The sequence below is a fragment of the Fusarium mangiferae genome (assembly GCF_900044065.1).
Source record: "Fusarium mangiferae strain MRC7560 genome assembly, contig: FMAN_scaffold013, whole genome shotgun sequence".
Lineage (NCBI taxonomy): Eukaryota > Fungi > Ascomycota > Sordariomycetes > Hypocreales > Nectriaceae > Fusarium > Fusarium mangiferae.
Genome location: NW_024573933.1, coordinates 494,513 through 512,547, shown reverse-complemented (window position 1 = coordinate 512,547; position 18,035 = coordinate 494,513). Strand labels below are relative to the sequence as shown.

General features: G+C 50.0%; 4 protein-coding genes across 4 annotated transcripts; 1 reads left to right on the top strand and 3 right to left on the bottom strand.

The window, feature by feature from the left end:
* Positions 1-892: 892 nt before the first annotated feature.
* On the bottom strand, positions 893-3,933 carry FMAN_00181 (uncharacterized protein; the record flags this gene model as incomplete). The annotated part of the gene is made up of 12 exons (XM_041822001.1): positions 893-1,036; positions 1,093-1,144; positions 1,213-1,330; positions 1,388-1,480; positions 1,542-1,603; positions 1,654-2,258; positions 2,511-2,606; positions 2,662-2,923; positions 2,987-3,074; positions 3,260-3,446; positions 3,505-3,758; positions 3,816-3,933. The coding sequence occupies 12 exons, from the start codon at positions 3,931-3,933 to the stop codon at positions 893-895; spliced, it is 2,079 nt and encodes a 692-aa protein (XP_041687725.1).
* Positions 3,934-11,269: 7,336 nt separating this feature from the next.
* Positions 11,270-11,869, top strand: FMAN_16203 (uncharacterized protein; the record flags this gene model as incomplete). Its single annotated transcript, XM_041821999.1, has 2 exons — positions 11,270-11,315; positions 11,364-11,869. 2 exons carry the CDS (start codon positions 11,270-11,272, stop codon positions 11,867-11,869), a joined length of 552 nt encoding a protein of 183 aa, XP_041687724.1.
* A 2,077-nt stretch (positions 11,870-13,946) lies between these two features.
* On the bottom strand, positions 13,947-15,079 carry FMAN_00180 (uncharacterized protein; the record flags this gene model as incomplete). The annotated part of the gene is made up of 2 exons (XM_041821998.1): positions 13,947-14,790; positions 14,844-15,079. The coding sequence occupies 2 exons, from the start codon at positions 15,077-15,079 to the stop codon at positions 13,947-13,949; spliced, it is 1,080 nt and encodes a 359-aa protein (XP_041687723.1).
* A 1,559-nt stretch (positions 15,080-16,638) lies between these two features.
* FMAN_00179 (uncharacterized protein) lies at positions 16,639-17,901 on the bottom strand (the record flags this gene model as incomplete). The annotated part of the gene is made up of 3 exons (XM_041821997.1): positions 16,639-16,953; positions 17,085-17,598; positions 17,654-17,901. 3 exons carry the CDS (start codon positions 17,899-17,901, stop codon positions 16,639-16,641), a joined length of 1,077 nt encoding a protein of 358 aa, XP_041687722.1.
* Positions 17,902-18,035: the final 134 nt, after the last annotated feature.

Sequence of the window (18,035 nt, the reverse complement as noted above, 5' to 3'; positions counted from 1 at the left end):
AAGGGGGACTTACGAAGAGCCTGCAATACGCCTCTGACCAGCTCAAGTATTTTAAGGTCTCTAAAGCATGTGTGACTACTGGCTTGGACACAGAGAGTAGAAATAACGTCTGACAACGTTGGAAGAACACGCTGAGAACTCTGATTCTTCGAGGCTCGCACCTCTCGACATGAGAGACAACTGAACTGGTCTTTAGTTTATTGGAAATGTGGTATACTGAAGCCTCCCACAGGTAGTCCCGAGTCTCTGCGACTTGCGCCAAAACCCAGCATCGCGGTCAGGATTGGACGGTGACTTTGCTCTTCTACTTGGAACACTTGCTGGAGAGATCAAAAGGTCGTGATGTACAGCGGCTGTCATGGAATCATCGGAAGCGGGGGAGAACGGGTTCGTGGTTGGGAGCTGCACGTCGATTTTCTGGGAAAATGAGTGAAAGGTTAGCCGGGTATATGCCTTAGAGTGTGAAGATATCACCGGGGTACTTCTCATGCGTGAGTAGACGAAGATCGATCTGACGCAGGGCGACATGTTGCTTACAGAGAAGTCTTCTGTTCATGGCTCGGGCCACGTGTTGTTTTTGGCAGTGGCTGCATGATTCTCTGCGTTACGCAGGGAATCCGGTCAGTCTTAGCATGTTCACCGAAGGAGTTGGTGCGGAGAGAGAGAGATGTTCAGTTGTCGGAGTGGAAGAAGAGGGTGGCGGCAATGAGGCGGGGCGGACAGTCACATTTGGAGTTCACAAGGTCTTTTGTGGGAGATGTATGTTCTAATTGATATGAATTGTTTGCATGCTATGTGCGCTGATCATTCACAAGTGTCCACCACAAGTAGTAACCAAAGAAGATGACATGCAGAGCCCAGCTAAATTCTCTCTGTTGATTTGAGCTCTCAGTCACAAGTCTCGCATTGCCTTGTCAGGCACATAGAGGGAGAGTTGAAGATGGTCGAGGTGGGAGGTGAGTTGGCGGTGGAGGGGCCAGCCGTAGTCAAAGAAATGTATTGTGAGATAGGAGAGAGGGAGTGAACCGAAGGAATACTGATTGACAAGTTAGTGATGAGTCAAGTCGATGAGAAGCGAAGAAGACAACTCACCAGTTGATGGTGATCTCCGCCGAGCTGGTCCCGACTTGGATAGAGAGCGGAACTAATGTTCGCTCGTCCAGTGGAAGTCATTTATAATATAATATACAAAAGGGAAGTTTGTCGCGTCGCCTGAGCGTCGCCATTGAAGGCCAATGTATAGTGCGTGTTGAGGAATCGTGAGGTAGGTTTGCTTCAATCTCCGGTTGACTCGGCATGGAAAATGGGCTGAGGTCAAGGCGATCCAAAGCTAGACATATCAATTAGTACAAGGTCAATGTCGGAGAGAGGGATGAAGACAACTTACCAATTGTCATGACGATGAGAAGTGTCTGATCCAAAGCTGGGATAGAGAGCTGAACTAATGTTGGCTTCTCGAGTTTCCCCCGGCTGAAGTGTCCTTGCTTCTCACAGTTGCGGCAGTCACAGTTGCGGCAAGTCAAGTGGAAAATACGGGATACCGTCTGCTCTCCCGTTGAAGCATGCAGAAGAAGTGTCATGGTCTTGAATGTGAGAGAGAGAGCTTCTGTTTTGTGGTTAGCGACTATAGACTTCATGCGACAGTCGACTTACCATGTACAAAGGTCCATAGTCAAGCCACTAATCGTCGAATTCGATGTCGGCTCCCGTGCTGACCAGAAAATGACTGCTCTGCTGCCGCGAGGGCAGGACCCGTGGGGCTTCAATGCTGCGATCGGTCGAGCAGTAGTATATATATTGATGAGAGGCAGACCCCGTGGGGCTTCAATGCTGCGATCAATCGCGCGGTGTATATATAGATTGTCGAGAGGACACAGCCCGTGGGGCTTCAATGCTGCGGTCGGCCACGCAGTGTGTATATATGTAAAGTGGTGAGACAAGACCCCGTGGGGCTTCAAGGCTGCGATCTGGTCGGGCAATGAACAATATATATAGAAGAGAGGTAAAGATGATGAGGAGGAGGGTAAAGATGTTGAGGGTACAAGGCAAGGATGTTGATGAAGGAAGGAAGGAAGGTAGGGAAGGATGGATGTTGAAGTGATGATAGGACGAGGCCGGGTGGCTGACTTTGATATCATTACAGGCTTCCCGGTACTCTTTGAGAAGCTGAGGGAGCTTTTTAGATTGAGGCCGGTGGAAGGATGTCTTTGCGAAGAGAGCAACAATGCTGACGTATGCGAGCAAGCGACAACGGCAATCTAGGTGATGTAGTTGCCGAGTTCAACTGGCGAGGTTGTGAGCCAAGGGTAGATGCGTTATTTGCAGTTGAGACTTGTGGCTGAGAGCTTAAATCAACAGAGAGAACTTGGTCATAGTGACTTTCGTGAAACTCATAAATTCGTTGGTATCGTAGGCAGGGTTGTGTCGGTGGCGAGCTTAGATGAGGTTGTTGTGCTTGGTCTGGGTGCCGTCCCAGATGCCACCATCTTGCTGGGTGACTGCGCCCTTACCAGCAGTGGCGTTCGCAGCGTTGTAAGCCTGCTGCTTCTCGTGGAGCTCCAGGGCCTCCTCGGGGGTAACCCCGAAGTTGGTGGTGTTGGAAAAAACTGTTTGAGAGTTAGCATGTTGAGATGGAGGGCAACTCTTTTGAAGATAACTTACATAGATGATATGCTCGGCCCCCCCGACGATTACATAGAATCGTACCGACCAAAAGAACGATGACAACATCATGCAACCACCGGGAAGACCGAGACATACCAACTTCGGATCGCTGCGATGCTGGTTCTGGTGTAGCTCGCGGGCGTCCTCAGGGGTCACCCCGAAGTTGGTTGTACGGGGAAGCATGTCAGCGCCGTACATGCTGCGTCGGGCAGCGACCATCACATCCATCGACCGCTCAATGCGATGCTCAGTCCCCTCACTATGCAAACATAGATTAGTTCCGTCATAGATGGACGTGGAAGACAGTTGGAGATGAACTTACACTCGCTGGACTCGAGCCAGGCGCTCCTCGTGTGGGCCCCGAGAACCAGGGCCGACACTCACCCGCCTTGCGACGGGGATCGGAGCGGCTCACAACAAAGTCACCAAACAATTCCGGCCAACCTGAGTCGAAACAAGCAATCGGGCCTCCCGAGAGAGGCGCCAACAATTTGCGCCGAAGGAGGTTGGCCGTCCTTGTTTGGGATGTTTCGAAGCATGATCTGTGAAGAGGTCAGTCCTGCTTGTGATGGAAGACAGGGTGGTAGGTACTTACGGTGGTTCGGACATCGCGTCCGTCCACGTGCTTCGGAACCGCGGAGGTTCGTAGGGGCGACCCTCTTGGGGCGGCCAGTCACCCAGTATGTCGGGGAAGAGGAATCACCCAGTGTGTCGGGGAAGATGTTGAGAAAGGTGATTTGGAGGTTCGGTGAGTTAGTGAAGCATGTTCGGTGACTGATCTGCTCTTGATCTGTCGGGTCAGTACATTTTGCATTTCACTAGATCACAAATGATACTTACGGTGATGTAGTTGCCGAGTTCAACGAGAGAGGGCGCAGGAGTGTCACAGACCTCGATGCGGTGGGAGATGTCCATGTCCTGGCTTAGAGCGCCAGCGACAGTGGGACTACCCTCCGGGTAGAAGACAAGTGCGTTATTGCCCTTGAACCTCTGACCAAAAGGCTGGAAAGAAGAAGCGCGGCCGCCGTCATACTGGGAGTGGCGGCGGCGCCGCTCATTCCGGAAGTACTGCCCAGCAGTCGGGATGAACAGACCTAGATCAACAAGTGTCAGTTGCCTGCCATTGCGGTTGATTGTGAGAAGCTGCGTACCAACGTGTTCGGCGTTCTCAACCGAGCGCTTCATCTTCGACTGGTTGTCCGGGCCAGGGAATGGCTCTTCCTGGAGGGAGTCGTTGCCGCAACCATCGACGACATTCTCCGGCACCATGGAGAAAATACGGGAGGCTTTCCTCTATTGTGCCAGAGACCACAAGAAGGACGGACAATCACTTCAAGTGGCTGGCCCGGGACCCTAGATGAGTGGTGAGTGTGTGTGCTCGTGCGTCGAAGCCAAAGTGAATCACTGAGTGAAGTGAAGCGCGAGGCACCGCGTGTTTGGGGGCAAGGGAAGAGAGGAAGGGATTTGGGGAGAAGAAAGGAAGTGCAGCACGAGACGTTTCTGCGAGGAGAGAAAAGGAAAGGCGAGGTGACTCACTGTCGGTAGGTTGAGGCCGCGCAGGACCCGGAGCCAGATGTCGTTGGCGATATATATATTTGAAGATAATTATATTTGATGTGTGATAAAGATATTGGAGGAGAGGGGATAAAAATGTTTGAGGGTGAGAGAGGAAGGAAAGAAGAGATGGAGGAGAAGTGGGAGGGGACATATATAAAGCCCCGGCAAGAGCTGCATGAGGGCTTCTGCCCTCTTCCACTGGCAGCCATGCGTCTCTGCCACTGGCAACAATGAAATCACGCTTGCCATTCACTCGAGGGGAAGCTCCTTGTGTCACCGGAAGGGAGCTTCAGTGGTCGTTAGTACGTTGCCTAGCCCCTGGGGAGACGTACGGGTACTAATCAAGTCACCTACGGGCAGCTGATGGCCTCAAAAGACCTCCCCAATGCGTCTCCTGGTGCTGTGACATTCTATTGTTCTGTTGCATCAATGTGCATCAGGGTATCGGTAGCTTTGGACAATAAGATCACTTTGCTATCCTCTTCGTTAATGTGATTTACTGGTAGGTTGACACTTGGGGATCAATATTTACACTCTTCGTCAATAGCGCGAGGGAGCCTTTGGCTGGGTCTCTAATTGCTGCAATTGGCCCCTCTGTGCGTACTTTTGTGTGGTAGCCAAGGCCGTTGGGTAAAAGCATTCTATGCACAAGGTCCGTGTTCGCGTTCTGACACTGCCCTGACCAAGGGACACTCGGTGATTCAGACCACAAGCAAAACGATACCGCCCCCACTTTCACAAATTGGACCTTCAAAATCAAGAAGAATGATGTAGGAGAGTCTCATAGCTGTATTTTGGAAGCGAGTGATTTGCCCACTCCTATACTCCTTGTCCAATACATATTGACCAAGTTACCCCTTTTGACAAAGACCACACATACTACAGATCTCTACATATTCACTGTGATGTTCGTTTGCACTCAAAATGAGTACAGGCACCGAAGGAAAAGGGATAGTAACTCAATCGAAGTACGAATCCCAACGCGGACTGTTGCGAGCTCCCCACCACCACATTGGCCACAACCGAGGAATGAACAACAACCAGCAATCGCTGCAGTAATACACCATTAAAACACTGAAAATAAACTCTAATGACATTTAGTACAAGTTCGCAACATGCAATTTTCATCGCTGTTATAAGAGTATCACTTACCCCTTTTCACATCGCTGTCCGACCTCGAACAGCTCCGACCTTGCGAGATACGTGACATCAAGCTATTGGAACGTAGTCACCACGAATCCAACAGAGGGCGCGCAAGCCATTCAATCTCGCATCAAATTGACCCGGCGTTGACTGAGCGCTGCTCAGTGTCATCATTCTGGACACAGCACCACACGTCCACGACTCCACAGAACACTTGAGTGAAACGTATTGCAAGATCTACATGATTCACGGGACTCAGTGACAACAATTGGAAGCCTCAGGACTTCCTACGTCGGTGGTGGCTTTGTTAACAACAGTATCTAATGGTGATCTGGTTTCAGGGGCTTCCAAATCGGAAAGCGGCATCTGGACAATTTACATTAATCTGATTCATGAACGATCCCGACTTCCGAAGACCAGGAAACACTTGGAGCAAGAGAGGCTCTGTATCATGAGAGGAGTTATGCCTGGGGAGGGGGGCATGATGTTGGCCTGCAGCAAGGAGTGGTGAATGGTGACCCTTGGATGTAGAGGTGTGCGGTCTCTGAATGAAAGCCTCGTCTTAAAACAACGCATGTACCTAAAAGGCTCTTGAAGCTGTTTTCACCCTATTCGGACAGTCAGAAGAGAGACCTTCTAACGAGTTCCTTCAGTGCCGCCGTTGGCACCGACACTTCCACGGAGATACCAATATCCACTTACAGGTTCATTGATGGAGACCAGAAATAGCTTCAGTCACAAACATGTACCAGTAGCATTATAGATTGAACTTATTCATTGCACTTTGCATGATTATGCTTCAGAAATTGGTGCTACCGAAGAAAGGGTGGGCGCTTGTTCTTGTGAAAGAATTACAGGTGTAGAGAAAGTCTCGGGACACGAGGGAATGTCTTGAACACAACTGACAAGATCATAGTGTGGCTGTCTGCAGTGAACTTGGTCTTTTCTTGTTGACTCGCCCCACTCGTCAATCTCCATCAGTGCAGGCCATCTGAATGTCTTCCACCAACACCCCGCTTCCACTGGTATCCCCCCTGGAAGACGATCTAGACGCCAGAAACGCTTAATGTTCGAAGAAACAGGCCTCTTCGCCGCCCCAAACACTTCTTCGGTCCAAACGTTTGGAGTGGTTTGCGGAAAAGGGGGGCATCACACAGTCTCACTTGACGACCAATATTCCAAACCGAACTGAACATTCAAGGCCACTCGATCCTGATTCCCCAAGTCGGTACCCAAGCTTAGCATCTGTTTAACTCGCCATACATTGCCATCTAGGACGCTTGCAAAGCCTTCACCTTACAAGAAGAGCGCTCTTCAGACATATCCCGCGAATGTCATAAGCAAGTAGGTTCAGCTTTCAAGATGATACGGCGCTTTGAAGAGGTTCTCATGATATAGCTTTACCCCAGTTTCACAAATGTTCAACCTCGATAATGGGTAAGTGAACAGCTCTGCGTCATGTTCAAAACACATTCTCATTGACCTTCTGCGCAGAACAACACTTGACTCGACTGATAGCGTCAACACTTTTCGACAATACCACCAACTCGAACCCGATACAATCATCTCAGCCCTACCTGGGGTAAAGTTTAGATACGCAAGAAAGCCAAACAGCTCAAGTCAGGGATGGGCCAGCGCGCCTACAGTCCCAAAGATGATGTCCATCAACTCCCTCAAAGGCGCCCAAGATCCCAGGCTTTGCTCAGAACTAGTCTGTATGCCGCTATTGACAAGAGATCGCACCCGAAAGCTCATGTCTGCTTCAGCATTGGAGTCTTGAAGAGTGACCACTGCGTGTCCGCCCTCTAGGAAGAGACACAAGGTTAGCGTCATCACCACTTGTAGCCCAAGCAACGACAAGGGGATGAGGCCGGCTATTGTATGTCAGCTTCAGACTGATGCGTTTGCTAAACCTCTAATTGTTCTCGACAGATCATGAGTTCAATGATAAAATACACAGCGAGCTCAGCAGCACGATTGCGCCAACTTCGAAGTAACAGCCGACAAAGAACCACTACCTCCATCGAACTCACCCTTTGACCGCTACGTCACGATTGAGCTGAACGAGCTTCGGCGATACACTCGGCGCCAGTACTTTACCCACAATGTTTTTCATGATGTCCTCAACTAACCTGTCTCAGGAGTGCTGTCACTTCAGAGACACGTACAAGCCGGACGAACCACCTCAGTACTTGATCTTGCGACTCCAGATCACCCTTCCGTTTGCCCTCTGTTAGCAAAAGTGTGCAGCTTTCAGGCGACCAAGGGTAGTTGTTGAGCTTCACGAAGCTTCGCTTTGACCGAGATCATGGCAACATCTTCGACTCCCAACTAGAAGCTCATGAATACAGCCAGCCCCGTTGAACGGCCCCAGTTCCGACAGCGCAATGATGGTTGCTTCAGCCGCTTCAAGCAGGATGCGATTCTTGACAGAAATTACACCTGGAAGGCGTTCAAGAGCTCAACGCTCATTGATCCATCGATGAACTACAACACGAATGAATGGTTGAGATTTGCCCGAGAGGTGACTCGAAGTTCGTTGGGAAAAGTCCGATTACATACTCGATCTTTCCCCTCCTCCTCCATGATGTCAAAAGGGGGTGCTAGCGATGTGCCAATCCAGCACACAAACGGAAACTTGACAACTTGCTCCAGACATGACAGTCGCTAGAAGGAGTTATAAGGCGCTATCGACGTCAATGTATCAGGCGCCGCTGGGTTGGGCTTATGGGACTACAGCACACTCCCCAACAGCCGCCCTCCAGAGCGGCGGAGTCGCCAATTGAGATAAAGTCCATGTCAGCTGAGATATGCTGTTGAGAGAATGGCGCGGGCCAGTAACAAGCAGTAAACACACACGGCCCAGTGAGGGAGTGACTGATCGCCAGGAAGGGTGGTCTCCTATTCCTACACAGAAAGCCCTTCTGCAATCTGTCCACCTTCACAGGGATCAAAATATTATGTACAGTAGAGCAGTCCCCCATCCAACCTTGATAGTGATGCCATGAATCTGATCAGGAGTCTTGTACTAATGTCCTTGGTCTTCGCAGTATTTCCACTTCACGGTGTACCCAGCTTCCCGCATTATATGCGCCATGCCCAAACCCATCCCTACCGTTACCGATTCGTCCAATTTGCCTTGAGCATGGAGAAGAGAGCCTGAGTGGCTATGGCATCAAATGAGGCCGCCCAAGAGTTCTAAGTTCAGAGATCCTACTACAGGGCTACCTTATCCTCCCTTCGTGTTATCTTCAATGAATCACAAGAGCCTCTTGGAGCGTTACAAATCGCTCATACCCTTGTATCTCAGCTGATCGAGTACTGCAGCGCCAGCAACGCAGATAGCAACATCGCTCATCCTTGGGTCAGCTCACAAGCAATGACGGTTTCTGGCCTCACCCCCACCCCCCCCCCCCCCAGAATCCCTCTCGGTGACTTGCTGGGACTCTTCTGGGGATTCAGCCAGATCTTCGGTCTGTCACCCTTTCCGAAAGTGCAGGTCATCAAGCCGAGGGACAGCGCGATGATCAATGAGCGCTCAAACGCGGTTGACCGACAACTTTTTGAAGTATGAAAGACAACTTGGGGACTTTGCAAAGGTTGGTGATGGCGCTTCACGAGGAAGTCGTATCAATGCCTAGCAATTCTACTACAGGCATCTCGCCGTTGGAGACGAGGTGGTAGAAGAGGCTGGAGGTCTAGGATTTGATGATGCAGAAAGGCTACGCGTTCAGGAGGCGAAGTGTCGGGCATCTTGCAAAGGGCCAGATAGAATTTCTTTAAACGATATGAAGGGTAGAAATCACGCGAGAGCGTTTGTGGCACGGGGAACATAGACAAACAAAGATTGGGACGGCAAGATATGCGCGCGGCTGTTCCGGCCAATCATGTGTTTTGGAGCGGCAACTGAACAGGGGATCACGGACTACATGTTCTCTGGTCAACCATTTTGTTCATGGAACAGGATGTAGCTCTTGCCTTTTCAGAGAGTTAAACAATGAATTATTACAGAACCCATCAAGAAACTTACTTTGAGGAGACCTTCCAACTTCTTTGACTCGTATGTCCTATTGTAACTCGGACAAGAACTACATGCATGGCTGTGTACTCCTCGTGAACCTACCCTACAGACTACAATGTCGCCCCTCGTACCTTTTTAAGTGAGGGAAATACGTCTACATCTTTTGTGAAAGCACTCACAATAAGATTTGGGATGTTCTACCGGGAAGGTTTATCCCACTTCGTAGGTAATCTCCTGGTTCTATCGTCATTTTCGTCCCGAAGCATCGTCTTGATACTAACCTCGCCCATTTCTCAACAAACATTCTTCTCGACACTCAGCTATAACACCACAGAGGATTGAGAAGACAGCTTGAGGCCCCCAGAACACCAAACTATGCTACAGCTGATGCTTTATCTTCATCACACCCTAATCGGGGAGGCGCTGAGACTCTTTCCAGTACGCGGGACGGTTGGCTTCCATGCCTCCTCAAGTTGCCGAGATTCTACTGACGACTCTAGAGACGCGCAGCAATCTCGTACGTCTATTGCGACAATGCCCTACAAGCCGATGACGACATCAAGGTCTACAATGTGACTCGTTCCAAAGGCGCCGCCCATTATACTGTCCCTTCACTTTCACCCCTCCGCTCGGAGATTCAACCCTCAACTTGAACAAAGTCCAATCCCGAAGGTTGCCAGCAATAAAGCCAAGCATTTCACCAACGACCTCAATGTGAACCTCACCTGCTTTCAAAACACCAACATCAACACGAACGATTGTGTTTAGCCAAAAGCTCAGCGGTAAGACTCCCTTTTTGACACTGAAGCATCGTGCCTCGAAGACATTATTGCAAAACTGACGAAATACTGATCCGCTTACAGTAAGACTCTGAGTCTTGGCTCAAAATATCTGCCACAGTCGGATCCCCCTCCAGAAGATAAGGAAGCGAGCTTAATGGAGTAGCTGGGAAACTCTATGCAGTTAGACGGTAGCTATGGATATCTCATGGAAAGCAGAAAGGTCCAATGTGCGGCTCCAGGCTGCCACAACACGAAGAACACGAGACGAATCAAGGTTAGGATGAAAGAAAAAGCAGTACCACAACGAATTGGAAAGCATCGCAAGGAATACAGCCGAGTCTTGGAGTAAGACCGGAAGGTGACGTGGGGTTTCTTGACATCGTCGCCGCACGCAAGAGAGCGACGACATGTGGGATGGTTTCACGAACATTTGTTTAAAACTGTACGCAATAGTATTCGAGAAGAATACGTAGCGGATAAATGTGACGAGGAACAAAGATCAAGAATCAGTTCTCAGAGATTAGTGGTGCTCGAGCACAATATCACGGTTCTCGGAGACAGTCGAAGATCATACTCCGGTGCAAGACACTTGGATAAGCCCGACGCCCCCATTCATGAACTTTCTGAAACGCATGGAGTTGTGACATAATTACTGGTGATCAGTGAGACTATCTCCTTATGCAGTGAGATTCCTCACAGATGAGAAACTTGGCCGCAAGGGGTTACGGAAACTCGCCCCTGTGATAGCTTGTGAAGCTCTTCGCAGCATCAAGATTCTTCGCAAACGCAAGTAGGATAAGACACCTAGGTACTTCAAAGCTCAAACGAGACCTACCCAGGCCCCTACTTGTAACGAGCCTACTGTAACTTTGCCAAGGTAACTGGAGGCTCAGTGGCCAGTACGAGCAGACCTGGCCAAGCACCCCTCCGCATCAGTTGCAGTGACGGTCCGTTGCCAGTGCCACTACCGATATGTTACTAATGCACGTCTCATATCCTTAGTGCTGGATTCTCGGTCATAGATTCCCCACCATATTCCCTCTTCTCTCCTTCTTCTTTTCTTCTTCTTCACTATCCATCACCCCTACTTTGACACAACACCATGGATCAGTCGTCCCAAGAGGAGACCGAGACGGGGCCGATGATTGGTAAGTTACAACACTCTTTCTATACACTCTCATCCTGATATCCCATAGTCATGCCGCTTGAAGAAACATTTCGCCACTATGCTCACCACGTTGTGTGGATCAAATACGCATGGATCTATGGCACCGAAGAAGCTGCCAAAGAGGCGTTCAAGAGATACGTACACCCTTCTTTCTTCGAGGGGCTCAAGTATGAAAAAGACGGCCCTGTCTGGGCTACTATCCAAAGGAATTTGGAGTCAATCATGAACATCGTCGTCCAGATCTCTCAAATCATCCAACCTTTTCAATTCAACCGCCCGGACTTGGGGCTCATTTTTGTTGCCTGGCTCATAAAAACCAAGGAGATCATCTCCCGCGACCTGCCCAACCTTTCAGGACAGAATCCACTCAAAGCCTTGGCCGAAATGAACACCTGGCTCGCCATAATCGGCTCTAAAGGTGGAAGACATGTCGAACGGATCAAGATGTCACCTCGGGAGATTGAGTTCAATGAACGAATTTGGAAAATGAAAAACCACCTGGGAATCTTGGGTCGTCAATGCGCCAGGCTTTGAAGGTACGTCCTCGACACGACAATGCCACAGCCATCACTGACATCCTCTTCCACCAGCCTTCGAATTTGTTTGGATGAAGACCATAATGGAAGGCACTGCTGCTGATCTCTCCCTGGCGCGTCCGACATTCGCTCTTGTGAGCCTGGTGTTTCGCTTGATAAGGAGCTGTGTCTCTTTGTTTGTTTTGCAAGTTGTTTTCCGGGCCACGGTCGCCATACCTCTTCCATTCGGGCATCTAGCTTAATAAAAGTCCTTTTCGGGGTAATGATTCGTATTTCCAACATTGCATCAGGTTTAGGAGATCTTCAGTACAGAAATGGCAGGCCGCCAAAGAAACAGCTTTTCTATTCTCATGAACAGTAAAAGCTGTACCGTTCTTTGCTAAACACAAGGCGCTCTCCCATGCCGCCGCCGCCGCCGCAGATGGTAAGGACACGTTATCCAGGCTCTGACCATAAGTTTATTCACGGTATGAGACATAGAAGCACAAAGAGATGTCCATCGTAGGTCAAACTCATTTGGGGATGAGACTGTGTAAAAAAGGGGCCAGAGATGAGCTCCCCCGAACTCCATTACGTGACCAGCCACGGAGGCTTTGATCTCGTTGACTACGATCTCACGCATTGCAAGGGATGGACCTTGGCGGCGCTGCCTATGCTTCCAATGGGATCCATCCTCACTTGAGACCTATCTCATACCCAAGACCGCTTGTATCCTCAGATTCGCTCTCCACTGCGACACATTTGACCGCTTGCGCGGTAAGCGCCCAAGCCCTTCGCTATGAAACCAAATTCCTCTGGTGCTCATCCGGCCAGTCGTACTTCATCATGGCTCGTCTTTGTTATCCATCCAAGTGACGACACCTCCATCCCAGACTTGACCACTATCATCTCTGTGGGCAGTTCAGGATGCAGCGACCAAAGAGCTGGCCACAGCTTTGTCTCGATACACCAGAGGCCCGGATCTAGAAGAAAGTCAGCATGATTGGACAGCATGTAGAACGAGGTGAAACGCACGAGGGGATGGGTACATGCAGAGCGCAATCCACCTCGTAACTCAGCGGCTATTGCTGCGAGAGATGACGGAAGACCTTGAGCTCCCGCAGAATAAAGAGCTTTTCGGTGAATCCCTGAATTTCGGCCGTCGAGGTCAGCGACTGTTTCTAGACAAGAGCCGGTTAAACGTACCATTTTGGCGTTGGTAAAACAGACACACATTGGATGAGAGGCGAGAGTTGGGTGGAAACAGTCGAGGTGCTGAGCAGAAATACCACGAAATACTGGAGGAAAGATGCCGTCTGAGATGCAGATGCGTGTTTGGAGCTGGAATGAAAGTGCGGGAGCGAAGTGGCGCTCGAATACGCAACACAGCTAGGAATCAGGAAAAGGTCGAGAAGCTGGTATTGCAGTGGAAGAGAAACGACATCGAGGGGGTGGTTCAGGAGGGAAGGGAGTCGGCCCGTGATGGCGGAGGGACAATCGATCACTGCGGGGGAGAGTTTCTTGAGGCACTCTTGTTAGGTACCGACCTAACCTCAGCCCGCCTGCAACGAGAAGGATCGTGATTTCAGGGGCTGGCTTCCACTGCGAGGTCAATGACCTTAGTATTTCGCCAACATCGCTGCCTCTTCCACACATCCCTGCCGTCAAAGCGTCCATCATATCGCATTCATGGTGCGGGTGATGATGTCCAGGTATTAAACAGCTCTGGAAACATGCCGCAATTGGATGTGTAGTCTCTGTCTTTGCCTCTGGCGGATGTTGGTGTTGGTTTCTACTCAGCCATCAACACCACCTTATCAAGATATTCACAATGGCCTTCAAAAGTATTTCACTTTTTGGCTTTCGGCCCAAGATTAAAGACTCATACATCATTATTATTCATTCGTGTAGTAAAGTGTAGGCCTAAACCTCTGCATCGACGTCCCCAAAAAACCCCGAACTCCAACGCAACACAACAAAACCTTTCCGATGACACTGCCTGGGTAAGACATCACCTTGGTAGTCTTTTCTTTCTTAACAAAAAGCAAAAACAAAGAAGAGGGGAAAAGGAAGAAGACCAAGAACACGCCTTGCACTCAATGGTACCAGTCTCGCTCATCGCTGGGGGCCTCGATGGTGACGACCATCACACCGTTGGGGTCGCGAACACCACGGTGAATCATGTTGACGCCGTTAAATTCAGTGCTGCGCTCCACCAAGCAAATCTCCTCCACCTGTGTCAGTCTCGCCGCCATCGCCACTATCGCTCTCATCAGAAACGTATCAAGATCTGTTCGCAAGTGGTCTCCAGGAATGAGGCGTCGTGTGGGGAGGATCCAGGTCATGATCCTGGGGTGAAATTCAAGAGAGAGTCGCCTCAGACTGGACAACCCTCCCAACTGGTCGGCAATGAGGGTTAGCCGGAGAGGGATGTCCACCGGACGGGATATCCCGCCGATGGGCCATCTCTCCGCCGGCCCCTTCTCTTGCACGACCAGCTGTTCGAGATTATCCAGCTGGTTGATCTTGACCCGGAGTCCTCCCCTTAAGTGCTTGAGGAAGTCGGGAAATGGTGTCTTGAAATTCACTCGGAGCTTTCGGATATCCGGGCAGTTCTCCTTGATAGAAGCTAACTCATGTCGGGCCGTGCTGGGTACAACGTCAATGGTTCGAACGTTGACCAGAACGTATCTGAGTAAGAAAGACAGAACCGCGGCGCGCAGGTCTGATCTGAGGACAGTAACCGCGTCCCAAGTTGGCACCTCCCTCACCATTCGGTTAAGCGAGGTGACTTCTCCCCTCGAGAGCCCATCGAGGGTAAGGGACAGGTGTTTCACACGAGGTAGATGTTTCTTTGCCGAGATTAGAAGGGCAGGCAGCAAGTCCTTGCACTCGTTGAAGGGGTCTGCATCCTGTGGTAGCACCTCGATCCGAAGGTAGCTGCACAACGAGTCAGTAAATATCATACGAGATATATCTTCTGGACTCCTTACCGGCATGCCCTGCTCATACCGTTGGTACGAGTTTGGTGTACACTTGCCAGGAATCGCATAAGAACTTCGGTGATTTGTGTTCGAGTCCCAATAAACGACATGTACCGAAAAAGTTGCATTTGCATCCCCGGTTCAACGGCTTTGCAGGTCAGCGAGCTGTTCTTCAGGTCCTGGTAGTTCAAGTGACTTCCAATTTCCCTGATGATCTCTAGGGGCATCGAGATGAGAGAAGGCATGATGGCTTGACCGAAGGGTGAAAAGGGGCGTGGGAGTGAAGAGTGATGTGGGAGATGAGAGCAGCGCCGAGAAGCTATGCTCAGTATACTTGACGGCGGGAAATGTTTGCTGTTTCACGGAAGAGAATATCGTTCGGGTGTTAAGAATTGTGACGGAATAACTCAACGATTTTGACAAGTTCAGACGTCAAGTGGTCGCTTTAGAAGTGTTGGAAGTGGTGAAAGTCTCGATAGAAGAGAAATGCGAGTTGATGCAAGGGAAGTATTGAGTGTGTATTTTTGAAAAGAAAAACTGTGGGTTAGGTAGTCTGCACGTTGGGCAATAGAACAACAGAAAATATCCAGCAGTGCTAGGAACTGGCGGGCATAGCACTGCGGACCAGGCTAAAGAATGGGTGTGGCTGTCACAGTTACTCCCTACTGTACCTTGAACATGCTAATTGTGTTGCTTTAGAGGTCCTGGGATTTATTCAGCAGTAATTGCAATATGGCCGAGGCACTCCTGGTTACTAAAACTTGAGATTCCAGAGAGATATGTCGGGCCAGCACTCTTAACCAAGCTGGTTTCCTTGGCTGCAATCAATAAGACGGTCTTGGCGTATGCTAGACTCTTGGGAAATTCAGATATCAGCGTTGAAGCATATTGGATGGATATACTACAACAGGACTATGGTGAGACATAGCACTGATCAAAGTAAATGGTCTTTGGACTTTACGAAACTACTGTCTTGACATGCGCGAAGATATCTTGAGAAAGTGGAGGGTCTGAGGTGAACATACTGTTGATGTTCTCCTGAATACAGAGCATTCCCAAAGTGGCAGCAGTGATATTACTTGTGTGAAATTATGCGTGCATGATGCTGTGTATTACTGTGGCATCTCTCTCTCTCTCTCTGCAGTTATAGAAAAGTGCTGTTTATGCTGATCACCCACAGACAAAAGTCGAATTCTCAAATACAAAGACAAACAGATACTCCGCAACTCCATACTCCATACATGCCCAAAGGACAATACAGAACGGGGGTTTGACGATTGGTGGCCGATGAGGGCATCAACGCTTTTACCCTCTCCGCAGTCGCTTGGACTCTCCGTTCTGAAATGAGGCACGATTCTGCATTCTCAAACATCCAAGGCTTGCTCGATGAGGGAGGTAGGTGCGAAGGCAAGAGTTGGATACTCGGTGAAGTGAGCGAGGATGATGGGAGTGAAAGGTTGATGGCCTTATGTGTTTCGAAGATCAGGATGTCAAGTCTTGGTTGGCAGGTTGAGGTGAGAGAGGTAGGTGAAGTGAGGTCACTGGCTTTTGGAAGATGCTCCTTCCACTCTCCGAGGAGAGGAGCGCCGTGACAGTTGAGTGTACGGAAGCCGCGATCTACTTCGCGGTGTTATTTCCCGTCCGCAAGCGTTATCTCGGGGGCGGCAAGAGGCGAAGGAAAGGAAAAATACCTTCCGATCTGGTGTCTACTCAAAGACGTTAGCGACTACTCTCAACGTGGAAGCATCATCAAGACTCACTGACAGGGCCTTGCGCTTGTCACCAACGGCTGGCCTGAGCGAGCTCAGTACAGGGTCCCAAGGGGAAACGCGTGTCGGTCCAAATCGCTCTCGACAGAGAAACGAATGGTGGCATCCGCCTCCCTTACTGCCCTCAACACAATGTCTCCATGAATGAAGGCCACCTGCTGCAGGGCAGGGATCCCGGCGAAGATCTGCTCGTTCCACTGCCGAACATAGTGTTTGACAGCGGGCAATCCCACACCAGTCCCCGGGACCCCGGGTTGATTTTCCGCGAGGATTAAACTCGGGAACGTCAACCCCAGCCGCTTGAGGTAAGGCAACTTGGAGAGCTCCTTCACGAGTACATTTAAGAGCACCTGCGGAAACGTTAGTAAAGGTCCAAATCAATAAGTGGCATAATGGTTCAGTTGAGCCATAGACATAATATAGACCAGTTTAGTCTATGTTTAGACCAACTCAGACAAAAACAGACGAGAGGTAAACATACCTTGGGATCCTGGCGGATCATGTCAAGTAACAATGGTTTGACAGGGGTTGGCGTCAGAACCAACCATTCCAACCGGCCAAATTGCGTCAATAGGCTGGTTCTGTTGGAGATAAACCTCAAGTGGTCAACAACATCTGTCGAAGCGGGAAGTCTAAATGGCACCAGCAATCGTCTAAGGGAAGGTGAACACCGCCTGGCGGCCTGCAGTTCGGTCTGGGACCAGAAGTGCAGTCCGCTGAAGGACTCCGGACGAGTCTTGCTGACCAGGATAGCCAGAAGCTCTGTGTCGGCTTCGTTCTCCATGTTGATTAAACGGAGGCTATTCCAGACAGGCAGGCCTGCACATCTATCCCGCAACTCCTGCCTCTGGAGGTCTGAAAACCACCAGAGGATCAGCTGGATCCCCTGGAGGTTTTTCATGACCCCCAAGGAGTTGGCGATAAGTCGTGGGAGTACCAACGCGATATCCAGACCAGGGGAGGGAACGTCGGGCTCAATCTCGATGGTTATGTATCTGAGTCTTACATTAACAAAGGTTTGCGATGTCGAGCAAGATCATTCGAACTTACTTGATGGCGGGGACAACGACGTCCCTAGTTGTCGCCTGGGTCTTGTTTGCGTCGAGAAAAGCAGTCAATGCCTCCATCAGGTCTGCCTTAGTGCCGCGAAAGGCAACGTCGTGGAAATACGACTTTGAGTCTCTCTTGCGGATTATCCCTGATGAGACAATAAGTCCTTCCATCTCGGAGGGCTTGAGAAACCCCCCTATCAGGAGATGGACTTCCGCCGGCAACTTTATGAAAGATGGGGACGACATGATATAGATGAGAGCTGTGGACAGGTCAGTGGAAGGTCCTGATAAACAAACGAATTCTCGAGGGGATAGATCTTTGGGTCAGCGTTGAGTGGATAGTCGTTTTGCCGAAAGACAAGAGAGCCTGATATTTGAAG